This window comes from Salmo salar, chromosome ssa15, assembly GCF_905237065.1.
Source record: "Salmo salar chromosome ssa15, Ssal_v3.1, whole genome shotgun sequence".
Classification (NCBI taxonomy): Eukaryota; Metazoa; Chordata; class Actinopteri; order Salmoniformes; family Salmonidae; genus Salmo; species Salmo salar.
The window spans coordinates 109,414,157-109,427,882 of record NC_059456.1 but is presented as its reverse complement, the minus strand read 5'-3'; the positions used below and the strand labels follow the sequence as shown (position 1 = coordinate 109,427,882).

General features: G+C 41.1%; 1 protein-coding gene across 1 annotated transcript in view; it reads right to left on the bottom strand.

Annotated features, from left to right (window-relative positions):
* The window catches only part of flna (filamin A, alpha (actin binding protein 280)), a 227,559-nt gene that overhangs the window by 165,404 nt on the left and 48,429 nt on the right, over positions 1 to 13,726 (bottom strand). The window contains exons 4-5 of the mRNA XM_045696120.1: positions 6,130 to 6,277; positions 5,670 to 5,788 (exon numbers count right to left, since the gene is read on the bottom strand). Of these exons, the coding sequence (XP_045552076.1) occupies positions 5,670 to 5,788; positions 6,130 to 6,277 (267 nt within the window). The remainder of the gene's footprint in view (positions 1 to 5,669; positions 5,789 to 6,129; positions 6,278 to 13,726) is intronic.

Below are 13,726 nucleotides of genomic sequence, written 5' to 3'. Positions count from 1 at the left end.
CACATTTGGGTAGTCTTGATACAACATTTTGAACAGAAATGCAATGGTTCATTGAATCAGCCTAAAACGTTGCACATACACATCTGCCATCTAGTGGCCAAAATGTATATTGCACCTGGGCTGGGATAATACATTATGGCCTTTCTCTTGAATTTCAAAGATGGTACAAAAAAAAAAAAAAGAACTGTTGTTTTTTTTATTTGTATTATCTTTTACCAGATCTATTGTGTTACATTCTCCTACATTCCTTTCACATTTCCACAAACTTCAAAGTGTTTCCTTTCAAATGGTACCAAGAATATACATATCCTTGCTTCAGGGCCTGAGCTACAGGCAGTTAGATTTAGGTATGTCATTTCAGGCGAAAATTGGAAAAAGGGGCGGATCCTTAAGTTTATTTTAAATAAGGCTACTAAGCTACCAAGCTGCTAGGACAGAACAGAACTGGCTGCAATTAGCACTGAAGTGTGAAGTGAGAGACGGCAGGAGAGTTTCACAGCCACCCCGTCCCACCCAAATGCAGCGGCCTTTAAATCCCCCATGGCTTATCCCTGTGGAGAACTCATTACAATACAGTACCCCATGGATAAGGATCGGCGTTCTGTCAACAGGACAGGTGTAAATCGTGCAGCACGTTGTGTCAAGGCCGCAGATTTTAGAGTAACAACAAATGTCGGTACATAGAAGTTTCTTACATCGGCTGAAAGCTTAAATTCTTGTTAATATAACTGCACTGTCCAATTTACAGTAGCTATTACTGCGGAAAAAATGCTATGTTATTGTTTAAGGAGAGCTCCTAACAAAACACTTTTTTCAACGCGATAGGTTTGATATATTCACCTGTGAAGGTGAAATGTGTACTTACATTCTGAAATCTTGCTCTGATTTATCATCCAAAGGGTCCCAGAGATAACATGAAGTGTCATGTTGTTAGACAAAATCCTTTTTCATATCCTAAAAAGGTCCATATAGCACACACGATTGATTTTGTATTTCCACTCGTTCAATTTGCAAACAAAAGAATCTGTGAAAATCTCACCCTAAGCGTTGTTTGAACGAGTCAAATCACATTCGTATGTATTCCTCAGAGATCCTAGAAGGTAACAAGACTTCACTATTTCATTATGGATGTAGTATATCCTATAGGACACCATATTTGTCAGAGAGCAACGCCTTAATGGCACGCCGATGACGCGGGCGGCCCATCACTTGAACAACTATCTTTGTCAAATAAGCACGAATAAGGGCCAAACAAAGCTAGCTAGCTAGCCAATGAGCTAAGGCTTTACGGGAGTATCTGGAAACCATATATGTGTCGTAAAATGTAGCTTCTAATCTTGTACAACAGCATGCCTTTTCATTTTGGACAAAAATTATAAGGATATTGCAAATGGGTTTTGCAAGTGTTGAACTTATAATATGACTACTAATACTTGGAAAGCTAAATCAAAGTCAAAGTATACAGATTTGACGATATTCTTGTAGAAAAATGGAATATGAATGCGAATGTCTTCTTCATGATTTGCCCAAATGTACCTGGGGACTTTACACTAAAAGTCTTGTTGTTCACAAATTTTTCAGGTTATCCATCTGAAACTTCGCACATACAGTCGTGGCGAAATGTTTTGAGAATGACACAAATATACATTTTCACAAAGTCTGCTGCCTCAGTTTGTATGATGGCAATTTTAATATACTCCAGAATGTTATGAAGAGTGATCAGATGAATTTCAATTTATTGCAAAGTCCCTCTTTGCCATGCAAATTAACTGAATCCCCCCAAAACATTTCCACTGCATTTCAGCACTGCCACAAAAGCACCAGCCGACATCATGTCAGTGATTCTCTCGTTAACACAGGTGTGTGTTGACGAGGACAAGGCTGGAGATCACTCTGTCATGCTGATTGAGTTTGAATAACAGACTGGAAGCTTCAAAAGGAGGTTGGTGCTTGGAATCATTGTTCTTCCTCTGTCAACCATGATTACCTGCAAGGAAACACGTGCCGTCGTCATTGCTTTGCACAAAAAGGGCTTCACAGGCAAGGATATTGCTGCCAGTAAGATTGCACCTAAATCAAACATTTATCGGATCATCAAGAACTTCAAGGAGAGCGGTTCAATTGTTGTGAAGAAGGCTTCAGAGCGCCCAAGAAAGTCCAGCAAGGGCCAGGACCATCTCCTAAAGTTGATTCAGCTGCGGGATCGGGGCACCACCAGTACAGAGCTTGCTCAGGAATGGCAGCAGGCAGGTGTGAGTGCATCTGCACGCACAGTGAGCCAAAGACTTTTGGAGGATGGCCTGGTGTCAAGAAGGGCAGCAAAGAAGCCACTTCTCTCCAGGAAAAACATCAGGGAAAGACTGATATTCTGCAAAAGGTACAGGGATTGGACTGCTGAGGACTGGGGTAAAGTTATTTTCTCTGATGAATACCCTTTCCGATTGTTTGGGGCATCCAGAAAAAAGCTTGTCCAGAGAAGACAAGGTGAGCGCTACCATCAGTCCTGTGTCATGCCAACAGTAAAGCATCCTGAGACCATTCATGTGTGGGGTTGCTTCTCAGCCAAGGGAGTGGGCTCACTCACAATTTTGCCTAAGAACACAGCCATGAATAAAGAATGGTACCAACACATCCTCTGAGAGCAACTTCTCCCAACCATCCAGGGACAGTTTGGTGACGAACAATGCCTTTTCCAGCATGATGGAGCACCTTGCCATAAGGCAAAAGTGTTAACTAAGTGGCTCGGGGAACAAAACATCGATATTTTGGGTCCATGGCCAGGAAACTCCCCATACCTTAATCCCATTGAGAACTTGTGGTCAATCCTCAAGAGGCGGGTAGACAAACAAAAACCCACAAATTCTGACAAACTCCAAGCAAGAATGGGCTGCCATCAGTCAGGATGTGGCCCAGAAGTTAATTGACAGCATGCCAGGGCGGATTGCAGAGGTCTTGAAAAAGAAGGGTCAACACTGCAAATATTGACTCTTTGCATCAACTTCATGTAATTGTCAATAAAAGCCTTTGACACTTATGAAATGCTTGTTATACTCACAGACACCATTCAAACAGTTTTAGAAACTTTAGGGTGTTTTCTATCCAAATCAAACAATTATATGCATATTCTAGTTACTGGGCAGGAGTAGTAACCAGATTAAATCGGGTACGTTTTTTATCCGGCCGTGCAAATACTGCCCCCTATACCCAACAGGTTAAAATGGTGTAAAATAGTCATATGTTTGAGAAATTGAAGTAATAGCATTTCTAAGGTATTTGAATATCGCGCCACTCGATTCCACTGGCTGTTGACTAGGTGGGACGATTTCGTCCCACATACCCTAGAGAGGTTAACTGCCTTGTTCAGGGGCAGAACACATTTGTACCTTGTCAGCTCAGGGATTTGAACTTGCAACCTTTCAGTTATTAGTCCAACGCTCTAACCACTAGGCTACGCTGCCGCATTATCATTCACAGCAGACTCTTACATTTCCTAATTGAAAAACAATGTACTGAGCAAATGTCAAATTGTCTTTTTACCAAATTACCGAATGACAGACCACATATTCACCCTGCACACCGTAATTGACAAACAAACAAACCTAAAAAAAGGTAAAGATTGACTCAATTTGGCATAAGGGTGAAAGGTGAAAAATACAAGGTGAAAAATAGACAAGGTGAAAAATATTCACCTTGATGGAAATGGTGTTGGGGAAAAAACATATGACATTATAAAATCCATATACACAAACAAAAAACACACATTTCTTTCCACAGGGCCGTGGGGAATGACAAGGATGCAGCTTAAGCCCCACTTTCTTCAACATATAGTACACCTTAGTATGTAATGATATGTTACCTGTAGTATACAGTTGAAGTCGGAAGTTTAAATACACCTCAGCCAAATACATTTCAACTCGGTTTTCACAATTCCTGACATTTAATCCGAGTAAAAATGATCTTTCTTAGATCAGTTAGGATCACCAATTTATTTTAAGAATGTGAAATGTCTGAATAATAGTAGAGAGAATTATTTATTTCAGCTTTTATTTCTTTCATCCCATTCCCAGTGGGTCAGAAGTTTACATACACTCAATTAGTATTTGGTAGCAATGCCTTTAAATTGTTTAACTTGGGTCAAACGTTTTGGGTAACCTTCCACAAGCTTCCCACAATAAGTTGGGTGAATTTTGGCCCATTCCTCCTGACAGAGCTGGTGTAACTGAGTCAGGTTTGTAGGCCTCCTTGCTCACACACACTTTTTCAGTTCTGCCCACACATTTTCTACAGGATTTGAGGTCAGGGCTTTGTGATGGCCACTCCAATACCTTGACTTTGTTGTCCTTAAGTCATTTTACCACAACTTTGAAAATATGCTTGGGGTCATTGTCCCTTTTTCCTCCAAACATAACGATGGTCATTATGGCCAAACTGTTGTATTTGTGTTTCATCAGACCAGAGGACATTTCTCCAAAAAGTGCAATCTTTGTCCCCATGTGCAGTTGCAAACCGTAGTCTGGCTTTTTTATGGCGGTTTTGGAGCAGTGGCTTCTCCCTTGCTGAGTGGCCTTTCAGGTTATGTCGATATAGGACTCGTTTTACTGTGGTTATCGATACTTTTGTACCTGTTTCCTCCAGCATCTTCACAAGGTCATTTGCTGTTGTTCTGGGATTGATTTGCACTTTTGGCACCAAAGTACGTTCATCTCTAGGAGACAGAACGCGTCTCCTTCCTGAGCGGTATGACGGCTGCGTGGTCCCATGGTGTTTATACTTGCGTACTATTGTTTGTACAGGTGAACGTGGAACCTTCAGGCTTTTGGAAATTGCTCCCAAGGATGAACCAGACTTGTGGAGGTCTACAATATTTTTTCTGAGGTCTTGGCTGAATTCTTTTGATTTTCAATGAGGTAGAAACTGAGCTGCACTTCCTAACCTCCTGCCAAATGTATGACCATATTAGAGACACATATTTCCCTCATATTACACAGATCCACAAAAAATGTGAAAACAAACCCAATTGTGATGGACTCCCATATCTACTGGGTGAAATACCACAGTGTTCCATCACAGCAGCAAGAATTGTGACCTGTTGCCACAAGAAAAGGTCAACCAGTGAAGAACAAACAAACACCATTGTAAATACAACCTATATTTATATTTATTTATTTTCCCTTTTGTACAATAACTACTTGTACATCATTACAACACTCTATATAGACAAAATATGACATTTGAAATTTCTTTATTCTTTTTGGAACTTCTGTAAGTGTAATGTTTACTTTTTATTGTTTATTTCATTTTTGTTTATTATGTTTCACTTGCTTTGGCAATGTTAACATATGTTTTCCATGACAATAAAGCCCTTGAATTGAATTGAGAGAGCGATGTCACACAGAGATTCAGAGAGAGAGAGATCACACAGCGATAGAGACAGAGATGATACAGAGAGACAGAGATGACACACAGAGATACAGAGAGAGAGAGAGATATCACACAGCGATAGAGACAGAGATGATACAGAGAGACAGAGATGACACACAGAGATACAGAGAGAGAGAGATATCACACAGCGATAGAGACAGAGATGATACAGAGAGACAGAGATGACACACAGAGAGAACAGAAAGACAATATGTTTACGCGGTGTGTGTGTGTGCGCGAGTGTATACCTCCTCTCTGTGTCCGGCAGGGTCCTCTACATGCACTAGGACCTCTCCCATCCCAGCACTGATTGTCTCCACTGTAAACACCGCCTTCTTCATCACAACGTTACCTACTGGCTCGATACCTGGAGAAAGAGAGAGAGGGAGAGAGAGAGAGATTGAGAGAATCAAAGCGACATTGTGATGGGTTATTGCACACTTATATTTTTATATGGTGGTGGTAGTAGTGGGTGGGTGGTGGGGCGGCAGGTAGCCTAGCGGTTAGAGCGTTGGGCCAGGAACCAAGAAGTCGCAGGTTCGAAAACCTGATCAGACAAGGTGAAAAATACTCCGTTGTGCCCTTGAGCAAGGCATTTAACCCTAAATTGCTCCAAGGGCGTCGTACTACTATGACTGACCTTGTAAAAAAAACACCTGTCTGGTGTATGTGACAAATAAAACATATATTTGATGATGAACGGTGTACCTGGTCCATATGCGCAGGCATTCTTGGGGTCGAGTCCGGGACAAAGGGGTGCGCCAGGTTTCAGTTTGGACTTGGGGAACTGGGACAGGTATGTCATCACGGAATGTTCATCTACATTGGGGTCAACGATTTCCTCTGGGGTTATCACCTAGGAAACCAGACCGGACACAATGTTTAGACACACACACACACCTGCAGAGGGTAGCAGGATCTGATTTTAAAACAATCCTGACCCCAACCCTACCAGACAGTCACCAGACAGTTACCAGACAGTTACCAGACAGTCATCTCCTCAGTCCACCACAACCCTACCAGACAGGGTACAGGTGACTGTCTGGTGTTTGTCTGGTAGGGTTGTGGTCGCCTGAGGAGATGACTGTCTGGTGTTTGTCTGGCAGGGTTGTGATGGCCTGAGGAGATGACTGTCTGGTGTTTGTCTGGTAGGGTTGTGGTCGCCTTCTGTAAAGATGAATAAGAGATAATGAGTGGGCTGGACATGATAGGTGATGAGTTCTGATTGGTCTGCCATTTAGTACGCTTCTGTCTATTGGAACTGGTCAGTATGGGTAGGTAATCCTTTCTAATGCAGCTTTTTATATATATATATATATCGCGTAGTAGAACTGCATAAGTGTTGCTCTCCACTTTCTGGAGGACCAAGTTTTGAAGTCAATGGAATTAGAGTACGATAGCTAAGGAGATGGCGAAAACACCAGTCTGGATTACATCTTCAAACTAAAGGGCAACCATGGCATCCGTGACAGAGAGGGAGAAGCGTCCATCCATGTATTCGGGTAAGATAGTCTAGCTAGCTACATTTCTGGATATTACTCATTTCTAATTTAGTCGGAAAGTCATTTTTCATTTCAAGTTAAAGTGTACTGTTAGCTAGCTAATATTATGTGTATGATCTGTGTAGTAATGTTATTTGTATCTCAGAGTCATTTGCTTTGCTAGTTATAGCCTAATGTTAGCTAGCTACATGGTTAGGAACATGGTTGTAGATTCATGCAGGACGTCATACATTTGGATTATGGTTCATTGTTTAGCTACGTGTCTTAACAAAATACTCCACTATGCAAGTAACCATTTCAATGGAATGTTCTTGATGTCACTGCGACAACTGTTGATAGACGAAGCTGGTAAATTCGCTCTGGCTATTTACTCTGATTTCAGACCACACTCGTCTGAGTGTGCCGGAATGCAGAACAACTGACGAATTTACCAACGCTCAAATGCACTGACACTACACATCCAAGTATATATAAACAAATTAGGAAAGACAAGACAAAAATATTATTGTTGTCTATCAACAATGACAAGCCACCGGGGTCTGACAGCTTGGATAGAAAATTACTGAGGATAATAGTGGACAATATTGCCACTCCTATCTGCCATATTTTCAGTTTAAGCCTACTAGAAAGTGTGTGCCCCCAAGTCTGGAGGGAAGCAAAAGTCATTCTGCTACCTCAGAATAGTAAAGCCCCCTTTATTTATTGGCTCAAATAGCCGACCAATCAGCCTGTTACCAACCCTTAGTAAACTTCTGGAAAAAATAGTGTTTGACCAGATACAGAGCTGTTTTACAGTAAACAAATTGACAACAGACTTTCAGCTTATAGGGAAGGACATTCAACAAGCACAGCACATATACAAATGACTGATGATTGGCTGAGAGAAATTGATGAAAAAAAGATTAGTGGGGATTAGTTTTGTTAGACTTCAGTTTGGCTTGTGACATTATCGATCATAGTCTGCTGCTGGAAAAACTGATGTGTCGTAGCTTTACACCACCTTCTATATTGTGGATAAAGAGTTACCTGTCTAACAGAACACAGAGGGTGTAATGGAAGCCTCTTTAATGGAAGCCTCTTCAACATAATCCAGGTAGAATTGGGAATTCCCCAGGGCAGCTATTTAGGCCCCTTACTTTTTCAATCTTTACTAATGACATGCCACTGACTTTGATTAAAGCACGTGTGTCTATGTACAGTTGAAATCGGAAGTTTACATACACTTAGGTTGGAGTCATTAAAACTCATTTTTCAACCACTCCACAAATGTCTTGTTAACAAACTATAGTTTCGGCAAGTTCGTTAGGACATCTACTTTGTGCAGAACACCAATCATTTTTCCAACAATTGTTTACAGACAGATTATTTCACTGTATCACAATTCCAGTGGGTCAGAAGTTTACATACACTAAGTTGACTGTGCCTTTAAAACAGCTTGGAAAATTCAAGACAATTATGTCATGGCTTTAGAAGCTTCTGATAGGCTAATTGACATCATTTGAGTCAATTGGAGGTGTACCTGTCGATGTATTTCAAGCCCTACCTTCATACTCAGTGCCTCTTTGCTTGACATCATGGGAAAATCAAAAGAAATCCGCCAAGACCTCAGAAAAAAATGATAGACCTCCACAAGTCTGGTTCATCCATGGGAGCAATTTCCAAACGCCTGAAGGGACGACGTTCATCTGTACAAACAATAGTATGCCTGTATAAATACCATGGGACCACGCAGCCATCATACCGCTCAGGAAGGAGACGCGTTCTGTCTCCTAGAGATGAAGGTACTTTGGTGTTAAAAGTGCAAATCAATCCCAGAACAACAGCAAAGGACTTTGTGCACATGCTGGAGTATCTATATCCACAGGAAAACAAGTCCTATATCGACATAACCTGAAAGGCCGCTCAGCAAGGAAGAAGCCCCTGCTCCAAAACCGTCATAAAAAAGCCTTCGGTTTGCAACTGCACATGGGGACAAAGATTGTACTTTTTGGAGAAATATCCTCTGGTCTGATGAAACAAAAATAGAACAGTTTGACCATAATGACCATCGTTATGTTTGCAGGAAAAAGGGGGAAGCTTGCAAGCCGAAGAACACCATCCTAACCGTGAAGAACGGGGGTTGCAGCATCATGTTGTAGGGGTGCTTTGCTGCAGGAGGGACTGGTGCACTTCTCAAAATAGATGGCATCATGAGGCAGGAAAATGATGTGGATATATTGAAGCAACATCTCAAGACATCAGTCAGGAAGTTAAAGCATGGTCGCAAATGGGTCTTCCAAATGGACAATGACCTCAAGCATACTTCCAATGTTGTGTCAAAATGGCTTAAGGACAACAAAGTCAAGGTATTGGAGTGGCCATCACAAAGCCCTGGCCTCAATCCTATAGAAAATGTGTGGGCAGAACTGAAAAAGTATGTGTGAGCAAGGAGGCCAACAAACCTGACTCAGTTACACCAGCTCTGTCAGGAGGAATGGGCCAAAATTCACCCAACTTATTGTGGGAAGCTTGTGGAAGGCTATCCGAAACGTTTGACCCAAGTTAAACAATGTAAAGGCAATGCTACCAAATACTAATTGAGTGTTTGTAAACTTCTGACCCACTGGGAATGTGATGAAAGAAATAAAAGCTGAAATAAATCATTCTCTCTACTATTATTCTGACATTTCACATTCTTAAAATAAAGTGGTGATCCTAACTGACCTAAGACAGGGACGTTTTACTAGGATTAAATTTCAAGAATTGTGAAAAACTGAGTTTAAATGTATTTGGCTAAGGTGTACGTAAACTTCCCACTTCAACTGTATGTGTCATGGTTGTCGTACTGTAGAGAAGACCAAGGCGCAGCGGGTTGCTCAACATCATAATTTATTAAATAATGAGAACATGGAAAAACAAGAAAATAACGAAGGACAAACCGACAGTTCTACAGGCTATATAGATACTTACAGCAGTGCAAAATAAAACAACCCACAACCCCAAGAGTAAAACACACACCTAATATATGACTCCCAATCAGGAACAACGATATCCAGCTGTTCCTGATCGGGAGTCACACAGACTAACACAGAAACAGAACAACTAGAAACTACATACAACACACAACTTCTGCCACGTCCTGACCAAATACTAAACAACTACTCCCTCTGCTGGTCAGGACGTGACAGTATGTGGATGACTCAACACAATACGCATCAGCTACTGCAGTGACTGAAATGTCTGCAACACTTAACCTGTTGGGGATAGGGGGCAGTATTTGCACGGCCGGATAAAAAACGTACCCGATTTAATCTGGTTACTACTCCTGCCCAGTAACTAGAATATGCATATAATTGTTTGATTTGCATAGAAAACACCCTAAAGTTTCTAAAACTGTTTGAATGGTGTCTGTGAGTATAACAGAACTCATATGGCAGGCAAAAACCTGAGAAGATTCTGTACAGGAAGTGCCCTCTCTGACCATTCCTTGAGCTTCTTGACTCTGTTTATTGAAGACTGAGGACCTTTGCTGTAAAGTGGAACTTCCTACGGCTCCCATAGGCTCTCAGAAGGCGGGAAAAAGCTGAATGATGTAATTCCAGCCCCAGGCTGAAACACATTAGCGCTTTTGGCAAGTGCTTTATCATAGGACAATGGGCTGAGGCGCGTGCACGAGTCGACCCCATGTTTTTATTTTCTTTCGTCTTTGAACCTAAACACAGATTCCCGGTCGGAATATTATCGCTTTTTTACGAGAAAAATGGCATAAAAATTGATTTTAAACAGCGGTTGACATGCTTCGAAGTACGGTAATGGAATATTTAGATTTTTTTTGTCACGAAATGCGTCGTGCGCGTCACCCTTCTTTACCATTCGGATAGTATCTTGAACGCATGAACAAAACAGAGGATATTTGAACATAACTATGGATTATTTTGAACCAAACCAACATTTGTTATTGAAGTAGAAGTCCTGGGAGTGCATTCTGACGAAGACAGCAAAGGTAATAACATTTTTCTTATAGTAAATCTGATTTTGGTGAGTGCTAAACTTGGTGGGAGTCTAAATAGCTAGCCCTGGGATGCCGGGCTATCTACTGAGAATATTGCAAAATGTGCTTTCACCGAAAAGCTATTTTAAAATCGGACATAGCGAGTGCATAGAGGAGTTCTGTATCTATAATTCTTAAAATAATTGTTATGTTTTTTGTGAACGTTTATCGTGAGTAATTTAGTAAATTCACCGGAAGTTTGCGGGGGGTATGCTAGTTCTGAACGTCACATGCTAATGTAAAAAGCTGGTTTTTGATATAAATATGAACTTGATTGAACAAAACATGCATGTATTGTATAACATAATGTCCTAGGGTTGTCATCTGATGAAGATCATCAAAGGTTAGTGCTGCATTTAGCTGTGGTTTGGGTTTATGTGACATTACATGCTAGCTTGAAAAATGGGTGTCTGATTATTTCTGGCTGGGTACTTTGCTGACATAATCTAATGTTTTGCTTTCGTTGTAAAGCCTTTTTGAAATCGGACAGTGTGGTTAGATTAACGAGAGTCTTGTCTTTAAAATGGTGTAAAATAGTCATATGTTTGAGAAATTGAAGTAATAGCATTTCTAAGGTATTTGAATAACGCGCCACGGGATTCAACTGGCTGTTGAGTAGGTGGGACGATTTCGTCCCGCCGACCCTAGAGAGGTTAACAAAGAGCTGCAGTTAGTTTCAGAATAGGTGGCAAGGAATACGTTAGTCCTAAATATTTCCAAAACTAAAATAATTGTATTTGGGACAAATCATTCACTAAACCCTAAACCTCAACTAAATATTGTAATGAATAATGTAGAATTTGAGCAAGTTGAGGAGACTGAACTGCTTGGAGTAACCCGGGATTGTAAACTGCCATGGTCAAAACATAAATGCTTTTGAACATTTAGAAAAGGCAAATAGCCGGGTGAAAATTGTATTAATTTAACACCATCCAACTGGTGGATAAGCTGGTGAATTTGGGTGTCAACTCTCTACTGATCAAGTGGATAAATAGTTTCCTTGTGAACCGTACTCAACAAGTGAAGTTTAACTCCGCCATCTCTACATTTAGAATGGTGAATATGGGAGCCCCTCAAGGTTGCGTACTTTCACCAATACTGTACACAAAACGATTGTCAAGCCTCTGCCGCAGCCCACACATTTTTTAAATTTGCAGGTGACATAGCTGTTGTGGGTTTCCTTCACCCACACCAAGCCTCTCCTCAAGGTTTTGACAGAGAAACGGCAACATTCGTCCAGTGGTGTGCAGATTAGTCTCTTGAAATAAATGTTAAGAAAACAAAAGAGATGGAAAGTGATTTCAGATGGAACAAAACACCACCACCCCCTACAAAGATCAATGGGGAATCACTCGATAGATATAAGTACCTGGGAATCGAAATAGACAAACTGAAATGACTGTGCATTTGCAAAGATAAAGAAATTGCAAAAGATCATGTTTTTACGCAAACTGAACCATTTCAATGCCGACGGTTATATCTGACAAATATTCTATAAGTCTGTCCTGCAGAGTGCTGTCCTTTGGTCTTATATGCGTGTTCGTAAACATGACCAAGTCAAGCTTCAGCGATTGATTAAGACGGGGGGAAGGATAATTGGTATAGATCAAGAATCAGCCACCAACCTGTACACAAAACTCATCCTCCTAAAACTTGAAAGCATTTTACAGGACAGTACTCAGGACAGTACTCACTCAAAATTCAGTCACAGCAGCAGCCAGACAAGGGGAAAGAGACTCCTTCCAAAGAAAATGAAAACAGATTGATATGGGGACAGTTATTCCAACAACAATTAGGCTGTATAATAGATAGTCTGTTGGTCCCTCCAGTATACAGCCTATTGCACTTTCACATTGAATGTGTAGCTATTGCACGTTGAACAAATAATTTTGTGTAGTTTGTGCTTTCATGTTTTCTGTACTGTATTTTTAAGCACATGACCAAATGAAGTTTGATCTGAATCTGAATAACAACAATAGCTAAGAGGTGGAAAAGTCTGTCTATAATAAAGCGTTGCTCTACCTTCTTAACAACACTATCAACAAGGCAGGTCCTACAGGCCCTAGTTTCTACCTTCTTAACAACACTATCAACAAGGCAGGTCCTACAGGCCCTAGTTTCTACCTTCTTAACAACACTATCAACAAGGCAGGTCCTACAGGCCCTAGTTTCTACCTTCTTAACAACACTATCAACAAGGCAGGTCCTACAGGCCCTAGTTTCTACCTTCTTAACAACACTATTAACAAGGCAGGTCCTACAGGCCCTAGTTTCTACCTTCTTAACAACACTATCAACAAGGCAGGTCCTACAGGCCCTAGTTTCTACCTTCTTAACAACACTATCAACAAGGCAGGTCCTACAGGCCCTAGTTTCTACCTTCTTAACAACACTATCAACAAGGCAGGTCCTACAGGCCCTAGTTTCTACCTTCTTAACAGCACTATCAACAAGGCAGGTCCTACAGGCCCTAGTTTCTACCTTCTTAACAACACTATCAACAAGGCAGGTCCTACAGGCCCTAGTTTCTACCTTCTTAACAACACTATTAACAAGGCAGGTCCTACAGGCCCTAGTTTCTACCTTCTTAACAACACTATTAACAAGGCAGGTCCTACAGGCCCTAGTTTCTACCTTCTTAACAACACTATCAACAAGGCAGGTCCTACAGGCCCTAGTTTCTACCTTCTTAACAACACTATCAACAAGGCAGGTCCTACAGGCCCTAGTTTCTACCTTCTTAACAACACTATCAACAAGGCAGGTCCTACAG